The sequence below is a fragment of the Coregonus clupeaformis genome, chromosome 17, assembly GCF_020615455.1.
Source record: "Coregonus clupeaformis isolate EN_2021a chromosome 17, ASM2061545v1, whole genome shotgun sequence".
NCBI lineage: Eukaryota > Metazoa > Chordata > Actinopteri > Salmoniformes > Salmonidae > Coregonus > Coregonus clupeaformis.
In genome coordinates this window covers 28509986-28523716 of record NC_059208.1, presented here as the reverse complement: position 1 = coordinate 28523716, position 13731 = coordinate 28509986, and the positions used below count along the sequence as shown (strand labels likewise).

The 13731-nt window shown below is 41.9% G+C and overlaps 1 protein-coding gene and 1 pseudogene across 1 annotated transcript; both read left to right on the top strand.

Moving 5' to 3' along the window:
• Positions 1 to 2047: 2047 nt before the first annotated feature.
• On the top strand, positions 2048 to 4580 carry LOC121585490 (cornifelin homolog). Its single transcript, XM_041901832.2, has 4 exons — positions 2048 to 2114; positions 2303 to 2434; positions 2877 to 3013; positions 4268 to 4580. Exons 2-4 carry the CDS (start codon positions 2305 to 2307, stop codon positions 4355 to 4357), a joined length of 357 nt encoding a protein of 118 aa, XP_041757766.1. The 5' UTR covers positions 2048 to 2114; positions 2303 to 2304; the 3' UTR covers positions 4358 to 4580.
• Positions 4581 to 8900: 4320 nt separating this feature from the next.
• On the top strand, positions 8901 to 12956 carry LOC121585365 (annotated as a pseudogene).
• Positions 12957 to 13731: the final 775 nt, after the last annotated feature.

The following is a 13731-nucleotide window of genomic DNA, read 5'->3' as shown; positions in this document are numbered from 1 at the left end:
CCAAAGAAATGCCACCCCACACCATGACTGACCCACCGCCAAACCGGTCATGCTGGAGGATGTTGCAGGCAGCAGAACGTTCTCCACGGCGTCTCCAGACTCTGTCACGTCTGTCACATGCTCAGTGTGAACCTGCTTTCATCTGTGAAGAGCACAGGGCGCAGTGGCGAATTTGCCAATCTTGGTGTTCTCTGGCAAATGCCAAACGTCCTGCACGGTGTTGGGCTGTAAGCACAACCCCCACCTGTGGACGTCGGGCCCTCATACCACCCTCATGGAGTCTGTTTCTGACCGTTTGAGCAGACACATGCACATTTGTGGCCTGCTGGAGGTCATTTTGCAGGGCTCTGGCAGTGCTCCTCCTGCTCCTCCTTGCACAAAGGCGGAGGTAGCAGTCCTGCTGCTGGGTTGTTGCCCTCCTACGGCCTCCTCCACGTCTCCTGATGTACTGGCCTGTCTCCTGGTAGCGCCTCCATGCTCTGGACACTACGCTGACAGACACAGCAAACCTTCTTGCCACAGCTCGCATTGATGTGCCATCCTGGATGAGCTGCACTACCTGAGCCACTTGTGTGGGTTGTAGACTCCGTCTCATGCTACCACTAGAGTGAAAGCACCGCCAGCATTCAAAAGTGACCAAAACATCAGCCAGGAAGCATAGGAACACCACCTGCAAAACCAGTCCTTTATTGGGGGTGTCTATAATTTCCACCTGTTGTCTATTCCATTTGCACAACAGCATGTGACATTTGTCAATCAGTGTTGCTTCCTAAGTGGACAGTTTGATTTCACAGAAATGTGAGTTACATTGTGTTGTTTAAGTGTTCCCTTTATTTTTTTGAGCAGTGTACACATATAGCCTACATTTGTGAAAAGCCATCCACAATAACCACAATTCGTAAGGCACAAATAGCTAAATGAGAGCAGCAGTGTGATTCACATCATAGCGCTATGTAGATATCAAGAAGCGATATCCGTATTGCCCGTGGCTACACCACTGCTGTCGTCTTTACCTCCAAGCGTTTATTCAAATTGGATAATCTTTGGATACCAACAGCAGTCGCACCATTGGAAGACATACAGTAGCTTGAACTGTAACCTACAAGCCTATTCCTGCTCTTTTCCCACGATCCATCAAACCAATTGGGTGTGTCATCATAGTGGTCTCTGTCTTGTGGTCAGACTTGCTAAGGCTGAACAAATTTAAACTTGCACCTTTTTCCAATGCTGATTTGAATGTCATTGAGAAAACAGAAAGGTGTCAAAAGAACATTTCACAAACATCCTTTCTGAATTTAAAAGTCATCCTAGAAGTAGGCCTAATCGATTGAGAAATTGATTGACAAAGTCATGAACATTTTGAAGAATTGAATAAACCACCTTTGGACTATGATAATAAATAATGCCAATGGGTCAAAAAGACCTCAGTGGGTAGTATGAGGGTTAAGCCTGTAGATTTAATAATGATTGTTTTCTTGAAAGCTACCACACAAATGACCTCCAGGGAGACCCTATAGATTTATTGTCATTCTCACTCAGATATCATATTAACATGGCATAAGTCATGGCAAAATGTGTAGAATTGCAGGATATTCTCTTTAAAACTGCAAAAATGTCTCTCCACCCCATGCCAAAATGTGTAGAATTGCATGAAATGAGCTGTAAAACTGAATTTATGTTCTACGTATTTTTTAAAGAGAGTGTACACAACACAAACCTTGGCTTGTACATGCATCATTAAACACACAAACACACATGCACACACCTGAATGGCTGAAGTACAAGGTGCCGCACTATGTTCCTGCTTTGTTCCATTTGCCATACTGATAACAATGACCAAATAAAGAGGTTGACTTTTGAAAGGCCTGAAACTTCTACGCCCTAAAACCAAACTTTTTTTTTGACGGGGTGTTCCTACAGTTCCAAATGGGCGGGCAGAATGCAGGTACTCTTCGTCTCGCCATGTTACCATGGAAATGTCACTGTCACCATGTGATGATGTCACCATGGGTATAAGAGCAAGCGACCCCGGTGGCGCTCCCATTCACAGCTTTTCCCAAAGCTCACCCAGGATATCTAAGGCCCCAGTGGAGACTGGGATTGAGCAGCAGCAGGTAAGCGGCAGGAGATAACCATTGGGACTCTAGTTAGCTTTGAATATGTATATTCAATGGTGTCAGTGTGTGGAGGTGTAAACGGATGTAGAACTTTGTCCAAATATTATATTCTTGTTTTGAATCATTTCTGTATCTAATTTGTCCGCTTCCTCCCTCCACCTCTTCTTCTTCTTCTTCACCTATAGTAATGGCTTATCAGAGTGAGATGGTGATCAGCTCCCAGCCTCAGGTCACCATCAACAACTACACCGTGACTTCCTCTGGGTCCTCCGATTGGAGCTCCAACGTTTGTGACTGCTGCGATGACTGTGGCATCTGTGAGTCCCCCTCTGTGTGGGTTTGTGTGTGTGTAAAATGACATTTTAGTCATTTAGCAGACGCTCTTATCCAGAGCGACTTACAGGAGCAATTAGGGTTAAGTGCCTTGCTCAAGGGCACATCGACAGATTTTCACCTAGTCGGCTCGGGGATTAGAACCAGCGACCTTTTGGTTACTGGCACAACGCTCTTAACCACTAAGCTACCTGCCGCCCCAAAGCTAACTAGAGTCCCAATGGTTATCTCCTGCCGCTTACCTGACGCATGCACAAGGTTTGCATTGCGTTGTGTACACTGTTTAAAAAGCCATAGACTGGGTAAGGCTACTCGGTATCAGGAGTTCTGCACAACTAATATAACCGTGATGACCACTACCAACCCCAAATAGCCACACCTAAAATGAATGGTGGAGACAGCGTGACTTTCATTTTTTTCCTCCAGGTCTGTGTGCGATCTTCTTGCCGTGTATCCTGGGCTGTAAGATTGCTCAGGACAACGGAGACAGCTGCTGTGTTCCTTTCCTCCCTGGAGCCTTGATCGCCCTGAGGACAAGCATCCGCAGCAAATACCGCATCCCTGTGAGTGACCCTACTACATCATCAATACAAACCCTATGTCCAGGATTCAAATGGGAAATATCTATTATTTGTTAGGCCTGAAAGAGTTGTAATTTAAATATTTCCTTTAACATTCTAACAGAATGTTAGTGAGTATAGTATATAGTGTAAGGCTCGGAATCAATCTGATCTCAGGTTGATAGGCATTGCGGTCCTCTGTAGCTCAATTGGTAGAGCATGGCGCTTGTAACGCCAGGGTAGTGGGTTCGATCCCCGGGACCACCCATACGTAAAAATGTATGCACACATGACTGTAAGTCGGTTTGGATAAAAGCGTCTGCTAAATGGCATATTATTATTATTATTAAAGGCAATCCGATTGAGACGACATATGCAGAATTTACCGTGAATGGGATCTCTGCGAACGCAGGAACATTGCCTAAGCCGCAATGCCTATAACCTGCGATTTAATTGAATACTGGCTTTAGTCCAGAAGTGAAGACTGAAGGAGTCAACAGTTGGCTATTCTTATTAAACAACAGTGCAGTCAAGGATGTGCAAGTTTACAGTTAGCCACAACTGGGTGTTGTACACCATGTTTTCATTCAGTTTTTCTACTGCAGGCCATATTAGAATGTGAAAAAAATGTGTGAAAAAAAAAGAATGCTAAAAGAGATGGGTTTACATTTTTTACATTTTAGTAGATGCTCTTATCCAGAGCGACTTACAGTTAGTGAGTGCATACATTAGTTTTTTTATTTATTTCATACTGGCCCACCGTGGGAATCAAACCCACAACCCTGGCGTTGCAAACGCCATGCTCTACCAACTGAGCTACATCCCTGCCGGCCATTCCCTCCCCTACCCTGGACGACGCTGGGCCAATTGTGCGCCGCCCCATGGGTCTCCCGGTCGCGGCCGGCTACGACAGAGCCTGGATACGAACCAGGATCTCTAGTGGCACAGCTAGCACTGCGATGCAGTGCCTTAGACCACTGCGCCACTCGGGAGACTAGGTTTAGACAAGTCAATCTTATGGGTCCCCCTGTTCTCTCTCTACCCTCCTTCATAGACATCCCCTGTAATAGGGCCAGGAGTTTTTCCTGACAACATGACCTGACCAAGAAAAACTCTGACCCTATTTATAGTCTATCTGCGGCCTGACTGAGATTTTCCTTGTCAGGTCACGTGGTCAAGCAAAAGTCAATGCCCTACCTATAAGTGTTTATTGTTTATGTTATGCTTTACATGTGAACCTTTTATGTTTTTACTCAGGGTTCCGTGTGTGATGACTGGGTAGTCATGACCTGCCTGCCTTTCTGTGGACTCTGTCAGATGGCCAGGGAGCAGAAGATGAGAGGCTGATTGGTTAAATGAGGGGAATAGGGGCGGGCTTAATGACAATCATGCATCCAGTCATGGGAAAAAAACACAGTGTGCCTTCTGACGTCACAGGTACGATGTCACAGCCTGTATGGAAAATCCTATGAACACAATAACTTTGTTACAGTTATGCCTTGACTGTGGCCAATCCACCCCATATTTATTATTATTGTCTGTGTAATACTCTTATAATACCATTATACTACTAAAGAACAGTAGCTTAAGCTATACATTATACCATTTCCTATTATGAGGTACTTTATATAGTGGTGTTTTCTATCATGATCCAATGGTGTTGCGTGTATTTGCTTGTTTGAAAATGACCGGATTGAGATGTTTCGGATTTCAATAAAGGACCATTTTCACATTCAAATGAAAGTTTACTGTTACATTGACTTTTCTTAATTTACATGGAGAGGAAAATCCAGGGGTAGAAAAGTCAAGAATGTGTTTTGTACCAAAGCTTCTTTTGGCACATTCTTGACTGGTGTCCCTGGGTTTTCCTCTCCCTCTCCATGTAAATAAAGAACAATAAATGGAGAACAACTTTCAATTGAATGTGTCCCATGACTTGAGGTCAGTTGTCAATTTTCTTCCTCTTTCTGTACAACCAAAGTGAAAATCGTGTCAGTCATTAAACAAGGATTAAGAGACAAACGTTCATAATGTAGCAGAAAGGACCAACATGACACAGCCCTCAGAGCACAGGTAAAGCGGGACTGGAGGCTTTTGATTAAGATTATATGGGACTTCAGATATAATTTAGCTTTATTTTAATGTTACAAATAGCCTTAACTTAAAATTGACAAGTGTTTGATAACTCATTATCAAATTATGTTATGATGGATTATGATAGGTTAACGAAAGTTGTAGATTATGCTATGGATTATGATAAGGGAAATTTCATTTAACCAGTAATTTGTCAGATTATGAAAATCACTGCATGCAGTAGTACAGAAGTCAATGCTTTGATTTCTCAGTGGTTGAGAAGCATTCATACCTCCAGGTTTCCCGGCAAGAAAACCCAAAATTGTCACTCAAACAGAAAGGGGAACTAACAAAGGTGGGGTCCACTGAAAGTTGACTAGCAACAACAACTAGGACCTAAAAGACACCCACCATGAGCGCCCACAAAATTTGGCCAAGAAGAGGCAAACAAAAGAAGAACCCACACCAAACTTAAAGAAAGGAAGCACACCAAAAAGTGGAGCAAAACAAAAACAGGGAAGATCAGATAAAGGATTGTTTGTGTAGAAATCAAATAGGTAGAGCCAACTAAAGGTGTTAACCCTCCACGTCTCTCAAGACAACTGGAGCACTGGGCCAGCCACTCTTAAATAGCACCTGGGCCAGCACAGGAGAAACACCTTCCCACTAAAGAGATGACAAACCAGCTCAGGTGTAACACATACTGACTAACGAGGTGACACCAATCGGTGCGCCCCACGTGCTAACGTCCAACCTCGAAATATAAATGGAAAAACCAAAGCCGGTAACACGTAACTACATATGAGGACACCGAGGTCCGGACCTCTGTCATTTTTTCTAATTTGAAAATAATAATAATAATAATAATAATAATAATAAAATATGTAATTTGTACACAATAAAGAAAATAAATGATGGGTCAATATCTAAATATTGCTTCCAGCGTCGATCAAAGCTCAGAAGGCTTATTTATCTTCTTGATCTGACTGAGTTCTAATCACACGTGCCTCTGTGAATGAGTGGAATCATTAACAGTGGTTTGTTCGTTATGTTCGCTTGCGTCCCCCGGATTTGTCCTTTTTAGCAGCACAATCACCACTCTCTCAAACGGCTAACTCCGCCCTCTCGCTGCACAGGCCGAGGGCCTGAGATGTGAAACAAACTACCCCAGCTCGGAGTCGGCAACTAGAGACGCTGCTGACAGTGGGTTTGCAATATGCCAGACAAAAGGCCATTTTTAAAACCGGCCCACAACTCCTGCCGTGTCTACAGACATCCCCCAAACAAACAAAAAATGACTTTCTGAGAATGAGTGCACAGCTGGTAAATAGTTGCTTATAGATACAGTATGTCAGTCAGTCAGACTAGCTGCCAGCAGAGACTTCTATTGCAGTAACGTTGAAGGGCTCTGGCTAGTATTCCTTAGCCAGCTAGGAGGAAGTAAGAAGCTAACGTTAAAGGTGAAATATGCAGAAATTGCTACTCCTTTTCCTGGTTGCTAGAATTCTAATAGTTCACTTAATCTCAGTTTATGTGACAAAACAACCAAGTATAGTGTAGAGAATCATTGTACCATCTAAACCACTGAGAAATATATTTTCCATAACCAAAAATATTGTATTTTCAGCTGTTTGAAGCTGGTATATGAAACAAAGTAAAATATGCAAAAATTAAACTTAAGAATGGGAAGCATAGAACTAGTGTACATAGAACAGATCTACCACTTCTTAGACTTGCTTTCAATGAGAATGACAGATCTAACTCACTTTTCTATGTGAATTTGGTCAGGTGGCCCAAAAAGTTACATATTGCAGCTTTAAACGGAGCCTAAACTGAGCATAAAATAGGCTACTAAGTTCTCACAATAACATTGCTTTACAGAAAGTAGGCTACTGAGACAGACCATAATGTGACGCTCAGTGGTGAGGCTGAGGCAGGCTGCAATGCATGCAGAAGGAAGCAGAGGAGACAGAGTGAGAAAGGAAGCAAGCAGAGAGGTTAGTACAGTGGTTCCCAAACTTGGGGTCGGCACCCCATGTGGGGTCTCCTGAGAAAATCTGTACTAATCTTACCAAACAAGTTAAGAACTTTAAAAATATATATTTAAATATGAACATTTCCACATGGCCTATCTTCCCTATAGGCCTACATTAAAATGCAATCAAAATGCAAACAATACAGTTCTAAAAATGGCATACGTTTTTGTTTATATCGGTGGTTGTTTTGTCTTCTCTCGATCGCCCACTGGATTTTATAGTTTACCCATCACCTTTTATTTTTTTACCACTACATCCCTCATATTAATACAGAATCGTAAGTAACATTCTAATAATTCATTTGAATATGATATGATAATCTGTGTGCTCCGTTGATGTCTGTGTGCTCCGTTGTTGTCTGTTTGTGCAGAGCTTGATTAGTAAGGCCTAAGAATACCAATGTAAATGCTATGTAATTTGAGAAAATAGTTATCTATGTAAAGAGTTTTTGATTTTATGCAATGTATCATTACAACTGACTGAACATTCGCTGATGCTACGTGTCAGTGTGAATCATTTCTCATATTTTCCCCCTTTCAGGGGTATAACATGGTTTTAATATCTTTGGGTATAACATTACAATTGTATAGCTAATAGGCTATGTGTTTGTAGATTGACTGAGGTGATTGAACCTACAGAAACCAAGGTGATAATGGCTGGGGTCATTTTCGCTAGTCTTTGCTGATCTTCAAATTGCATTTAAACGTTTTTTAATTGTATAGAAATGCAGTAAATGAACTTCAAATCCCCTCCCCTTCCAGACATCACTAAAACTCAGACCCTGGTTACGGCCCTGCATACATCTGCTATGAGACAGCTGTATGATCCATTTATTGATCTGGATTGGGGTCAATTCCATCTTACTTTAGTCCCATTCAGGATATAAACTGATTTTACAGATGAAATGTAAAAGTACCATTCATACCATTTGAAGGATGCAAGTATAATGATTGCACTTCATTAGAGTTAAATTACTACATTTAAATGATGTAATTGGAATTTCAATTTACTTCACGAATTGACTGAAGTGAAATATTTTTAAAACACTATGTACACTATAATTACATAAACTATAATTACACTATACAGTATACACTATAATTACATGCCACAGAATTGTGGCAGTCGGGTGCAGTGGTTAGCCACCAAGACTCTGGGCCACATATACCCCTGGCGATGTGGATACAATTCCTTCTTAACCCGTCCTCTCTGTATCTGTCTCCCCTCCACATTTCCGACTATCACTGTCCATAAAACAATACAATACAAAAAAAAGATATAAACAAATCAAACTGTGAACTTTGCCCAACTTACAAAGACCCCATTGGGAGATGGCGGAGGTGAGGTTGAGGTGTATCATGATTTGGTGAAGGAAAGTACCTAATGGAAAAGAGGAACCTGAAAGCCACAAGAGCAAGATAACTGAGACTCTTGTGTTAATTAACAATGGCACAGTTATTTTTATATTTTCCAATCGTCACTGAGAAATGTATTGTAAAGTCAGTAAAATGTGTTTTTCCCTTCTCCCATTCAGCTGGCTTATCGTCATGCGTACTCATGTAGAATAAAGGAGTCTAATTCAGGATGAATATAACAGACAACTAATTTGAAGAAACAAAAATAACACGTTTATTTTTCCAATGCAAACATTTCCTGGAACTTAAAATGATAGTACTGTGATTTTAACGGGCAAGATTCTCCTTGGAAATAGTTCAGAACCATTGGACTAGATGTAAAACATTACTCACCCTTTCACTCTCCTGCTGCACACGTCAGAAAACATGGCCGGGCTAAAAAATAAAATATTGGTATCAGTAGCAATTGTCCTTCACATTGCCCAGTTCACCATTGGCTATAGCTTCAGGAATTGCACTGAGGATCCAACCTCAAACCACACAATATTAATTTGCATCCATCACCAGGCAAATAACATTTCTGCCATTGTAGGTGACCTGCCACCCTATGCCACCACGGTTACAATCTCCATAAACCTGATAAAACACATACCCGATAATACGTTTGTTCACCTTCCTAACCTCAGGATGCTTCAGATTGGCAATAACCATCTGGAGACCATAGACAACCAGGCGTTTCAAATTTGAGCCAACTGAAGAGCCTAAAAATGTCCTTCAACAACATATTAAATCTCAGCTCCTCTGTGTTTCAAGACCTCAAGAACCTTGTCAATCTGTCTCTAAATAATAACTCGCTGATTAAGCTCCCTCTACTTATTTTCTCATCTCTCTCCAATCATATTACGGCAGAACTACCTGAACAACTTCTCTGTGGTGGCAGAATCTGTGACTCACTTACCGAAGCTGACACAACTAGGCCTGTGCAATAACTATTTAATGTCCCTCCAGCATTCTAACCATACAGACCTACCAGAGTCCCTCACCACCCTCTATCTCTGTAAAAACAAACTGCTCACTTTAGAATTGGAGTGGGGCTTCCTTAGCCATATACAATGCATTTGGAAAGTATTCAGACCCCTTGACTTTTTCCAAATTTTTTTACATTACAGACCTATTCTAAAATTGATTAAATTATTTCCCCCCCTCATCAATCTACACACAATACCCCATAATGACGAAGTGAAAACAGGTTTTTAGATATTTTAGCAAATGTAATAAAAATAAAAAACAGAAATATCTTATTTACATAAGTATTCAGACCCTTTGCTATGAGACTCGAAATTGAGCTCAGGTGCATCCTGTTTCCATTGATCATCCTTGAGATGTTTCTACAACTTGATTGGAGTCCACCTGTGGTAAATTCAATAGATTGAACATGATTTGGAAAGGCACACACCTGTCTATATAAGGTCCCATAGTTGACAGTGAATGTCAGAGCAAAAACCAAGCCATGAAGTCGAAGGGATTATCCCTAGAGCTCCGAGACAGGATTGTGTCGAGGCACAGATCTGGGGAAGGGTACGAAAAAATGTCTGCAGCATTGAAGGTCCCCAAGAGTACAGAGATATCCTTGATGAAAACCTGCTCCAGAGTGCTCAGCACCTCAGACTGGGGCGAAGGTTCACCTTCCAACAGGACAATGACCCTAAGCACACAGCCAAGATAACACAGGAGTAGCTTCAGGACAAGTCTCTGAATGTCCTTGAGTGGCCCAGCCAGAGCCCGGACTTGAACTCGATTGAACATCTCTGGAGAGACCTGAAAATAGCATAGACTTCTCTGGTATGGGGTTGAAGACTCACAATCTGCTCATGGAGTTATGCAACCTTTTGAGTACAAAGGTCACATTTGTTAAAAAGGTGAGTCTGCGAAGCAATGGGATTCTGTCATTGTGGAAGAACACACTTTCCAACTGTCCACCAATCCGAGGTTTATTGGACTTTTCCTTCAACAAATTGAGGAAGGTAAGCTGCCTCCACTTTCTCAAAGGACAGAATCAAATCACCAACTTCAGAGCAGAGAAAAGCCACCTCACCTCCCTAATGTCCTGCAACAGACAGAATCTCTCTTTCCCGAATCTGACAGACCTGAACTACCGTTACAATCGCACACTCAAAGTCAACTCTTTTGCTTTCCACCACACCACACACAAATGTGAAGACCCTACAACTCAACATAAACATAATCGCCTATCTTGACCATAAGGCTTTCAATGGGCTGACTAGTCTTGTCACACTGGGTTTGGACAATAACCTCCTGACAGATCTGTGCAACGATGGCTTTGAAGATCTGCAGAGCCTGGAAATACTTAACCTACATAACAATCAGATAGCTGCATAGTCACTTTAACTCTACCCACATGTACATATTACCTCGACCAACCTGTGCCCCCGGACATTGACTCTGTACCGGTACCCCCTATATATAGCCTTCCTACTGTTATTTTATTTTACTGCTGCTCTTTAATTATTATTATTTCTTTATTTTTGCATATCTATTTTTTACTTAACACTTATTTTTCTTAAAACTGCATTGTTGGGTAAGGGTTTGTAACTAAGCATTTCACTGTAAATCAAATCAAATCAAATTTTATTGGTCACATGCGCCGAATACAACAGGTGCAGACATTACAGTGAAATGCTTACTTACAGCCCTTAACCAACAGTGCATTTATTTTTAACAAAAAAGTAAAATAAAACAACAACAAAAAAAGTGTTGAGAAAAAAAGAGCAGAAGTAAAATAAAATAACAGTAGGGAGGCTATATATACAGGGGGGTACCGGTGCAGAGTCAATGTGCGGGGGCACCGGCTAGTTGAGATAGTTGAAGTAATATGTACATGTGGGTAGAGTTAAAGTGACTATGCATAAATAATAGTCTGTTGTATTCGGCGCATGTGGCAAATAACATTTCATTTGATTTGTTATTTTCAACTAGATTTTCCATTCACTCAAACACGTGAACATTTTGGATCTAGTAGGGAACAAAATCACTTAATTTTGAAGAGTCAGCCTTTGTGGGGCTCGATAACCTGGCCAAATTTAACCTAAACGGCAACAATTTCAAACAGATCGACTGCGCCAAATTTAAACCATTCCATGCTACTCTTGAAGTGCTTGATCTACATGGTAATCAGGTTAGGTTCTCCTCTAAACTCTCCTTTTGTGAATCTAACCAAACTTTGCAACCTCAAACTAGACCTGCAGATGCCCCACGGCCTCAATGTTTTGCCTTATGCTTTTTTCCGTGGCCTCAGCTCCCTCCAATCGCTCAACGTCATGGACAATCACATCTTCTGTTTCGCAGCAGACACTTTTGACGATCTGACCAACTTGACTTTCCTCTCCTTGGACAACTCCTATGCCGGGGTGATGTGGCTGCAAGCTCAGTGCAAGGAACATGGGCATCCAGTCCTTCTCAATGGAGGTTTTCGGGAATCTGACAAAGCTGAAGATCTTGCTTCTCAACCAAAACTTAATGTAATCCTTAGATGTGAATGTGCTAGAGGCTCTCCCCAAACTGAGCTACCTGGACGTGCGCAACATTCCTCTTAGCTGCACCTGCCTCAACAGCGACCTGCAGAACTGGACTTTGACAAACCAGAGAAACCAGTTAGTCTTACTATACAGTCTACAGTGCCAAGATAAAAAACTCCCCAAAAACTTCTACAACTTCGACACCAATGTTTGCTATCTGGACCTGGGAGAGTACCTTTTTGCCACCACAACCACTGTGATTTTACTGCTGACTATAATACCGCTTCTCTACAACAAGCTGTATTGGAAACTAAAGTACAGTTACTATGTGTTCCGCTCCTGGTTCGGCCAACACTGGCACAGGCTGAGGGAGAAAGAGGAGCACTGCAAATATGATGATTTCATCGCCTATAACTCGGTGGACGAGCCCTGGGTACTAGACCAGCTACCTCCCAACCTGGAGGGCAACGGAGCCTCTTTCCGGGTGTGCCTGCACCACCGTGACTTTGAGCTGGGCCGCAACATTGTGGACAACATCATCTCCTCCGTGTACAGCAGCCGCAAAACCATCTGCGTGGTTAGTAGGCACTTCCTGCACAGCGACTGGTGCTCCCTGGAGATCCAGCTGGCCAGCTACAGGCTCTTCGACAAGCTCTGGGACGTGCTCCTGCTAATCTTCCTGGAGCCCATCCCTGAAAGGAAGCTGTTGGCTTACCACCGTATGAGACAGGTCATGTTGAAGAAGACCTACCTGCAGTGGCCGGGGTCAGACTGCACCGACCCGGTCAAAGCCCAGGAACTGTTTTGGAATCATCTGAGGAGGGCGCTGAGGAACGGGAGCAGCAGGTTTGAAGAGGAGGATGAGGAAGAGGGGAGGGAAGAATACTTCAATCAGCCACCAACGGATGATGATAAGTATTACTTAATGCCTTTAGGAAAGGGTTAGAGGACACGCTTTGTCCTGGCAGCAGCCTGATTCCTGGATATGAAACAAAGTTATATGTAGTAAAAGTACTGAAATTATGCACATCCACACACATACACAGAGAGAGGAACTGAATCTCTTGTAAATGTGCCCTCAGTACCATGATGTTCTACTTGCTTGAAATACAGCATTGCTTATGCTTTGATCGATTGCGATAATAAGCTAGTCATAATTTGTTTGCTTTTGTAATTTGCTCTCATGGCAAACAAATGTAATCATGTTGTGATCCTGTTGTGTTCAGTACTAAATAATATTGTAATACTGTATATACATTTAAAATACGCAGAGGGAAAAGGAAATGGACATGGGAAATAAGACGATCAGACGTACCCTGACAAATCATGTTGCAAAGTTAATTTAAATATTCTATAATACTTCTCATTGGTAGATTTCACTGGCTCAAAACATAATACACCGACAGATGAGACCTATTACTTAATGAGTAAGGAAAGGGTTAGAGGACACACTTTACCCTGGCAGCAGCCTGATTCCTGGATATGAAACAAAGTTCAATGTAGTAAAAGTACTGAAATTATGCTCTTGTAAATGTGCCCTCAGTATTTCTACTTGCTTGAAATCCAGTATTGTTTATGCTTTGATCGATTGCAATAATAAGCTAAAGTCATCATTTGTTTGCGTTTGTAATTTGCTCTCATGGAAAAAACTAACTTAATCCTGTTGTGATCAGTACTTAACAATATTGTAATACTGTATGTACATTTAAAAGATGTAGAGG

What these genes read in the sequence shown, in the direction of transcription:
- LOC121585490 (XM_041901832.2), top strand. Translation starts at nt 2,305, where the DNA reads ATGGCTTATCAGAGTGAGATGGTGATCAGCTCCCAGCCTCAGGTCACC. An exon ending in CTGCGATGACTGTGGCATCT is followed by an intron (nt 2,435 to 2,876) that starts GTGAGTCCCCCT and finishes TTTTTCCTCCAG; the next exon opens with GTCTGTGTGCGATCTTCTTG. An exon ending in GCAGCAAATACCGCATCCCT is followed by an intron (nt 3,014 to 4,267) that starts GTGAGTGACCCT and finishes GTTTTTACTCAG; the next exon opens with GGTTCCGTGTGTGATGACTG.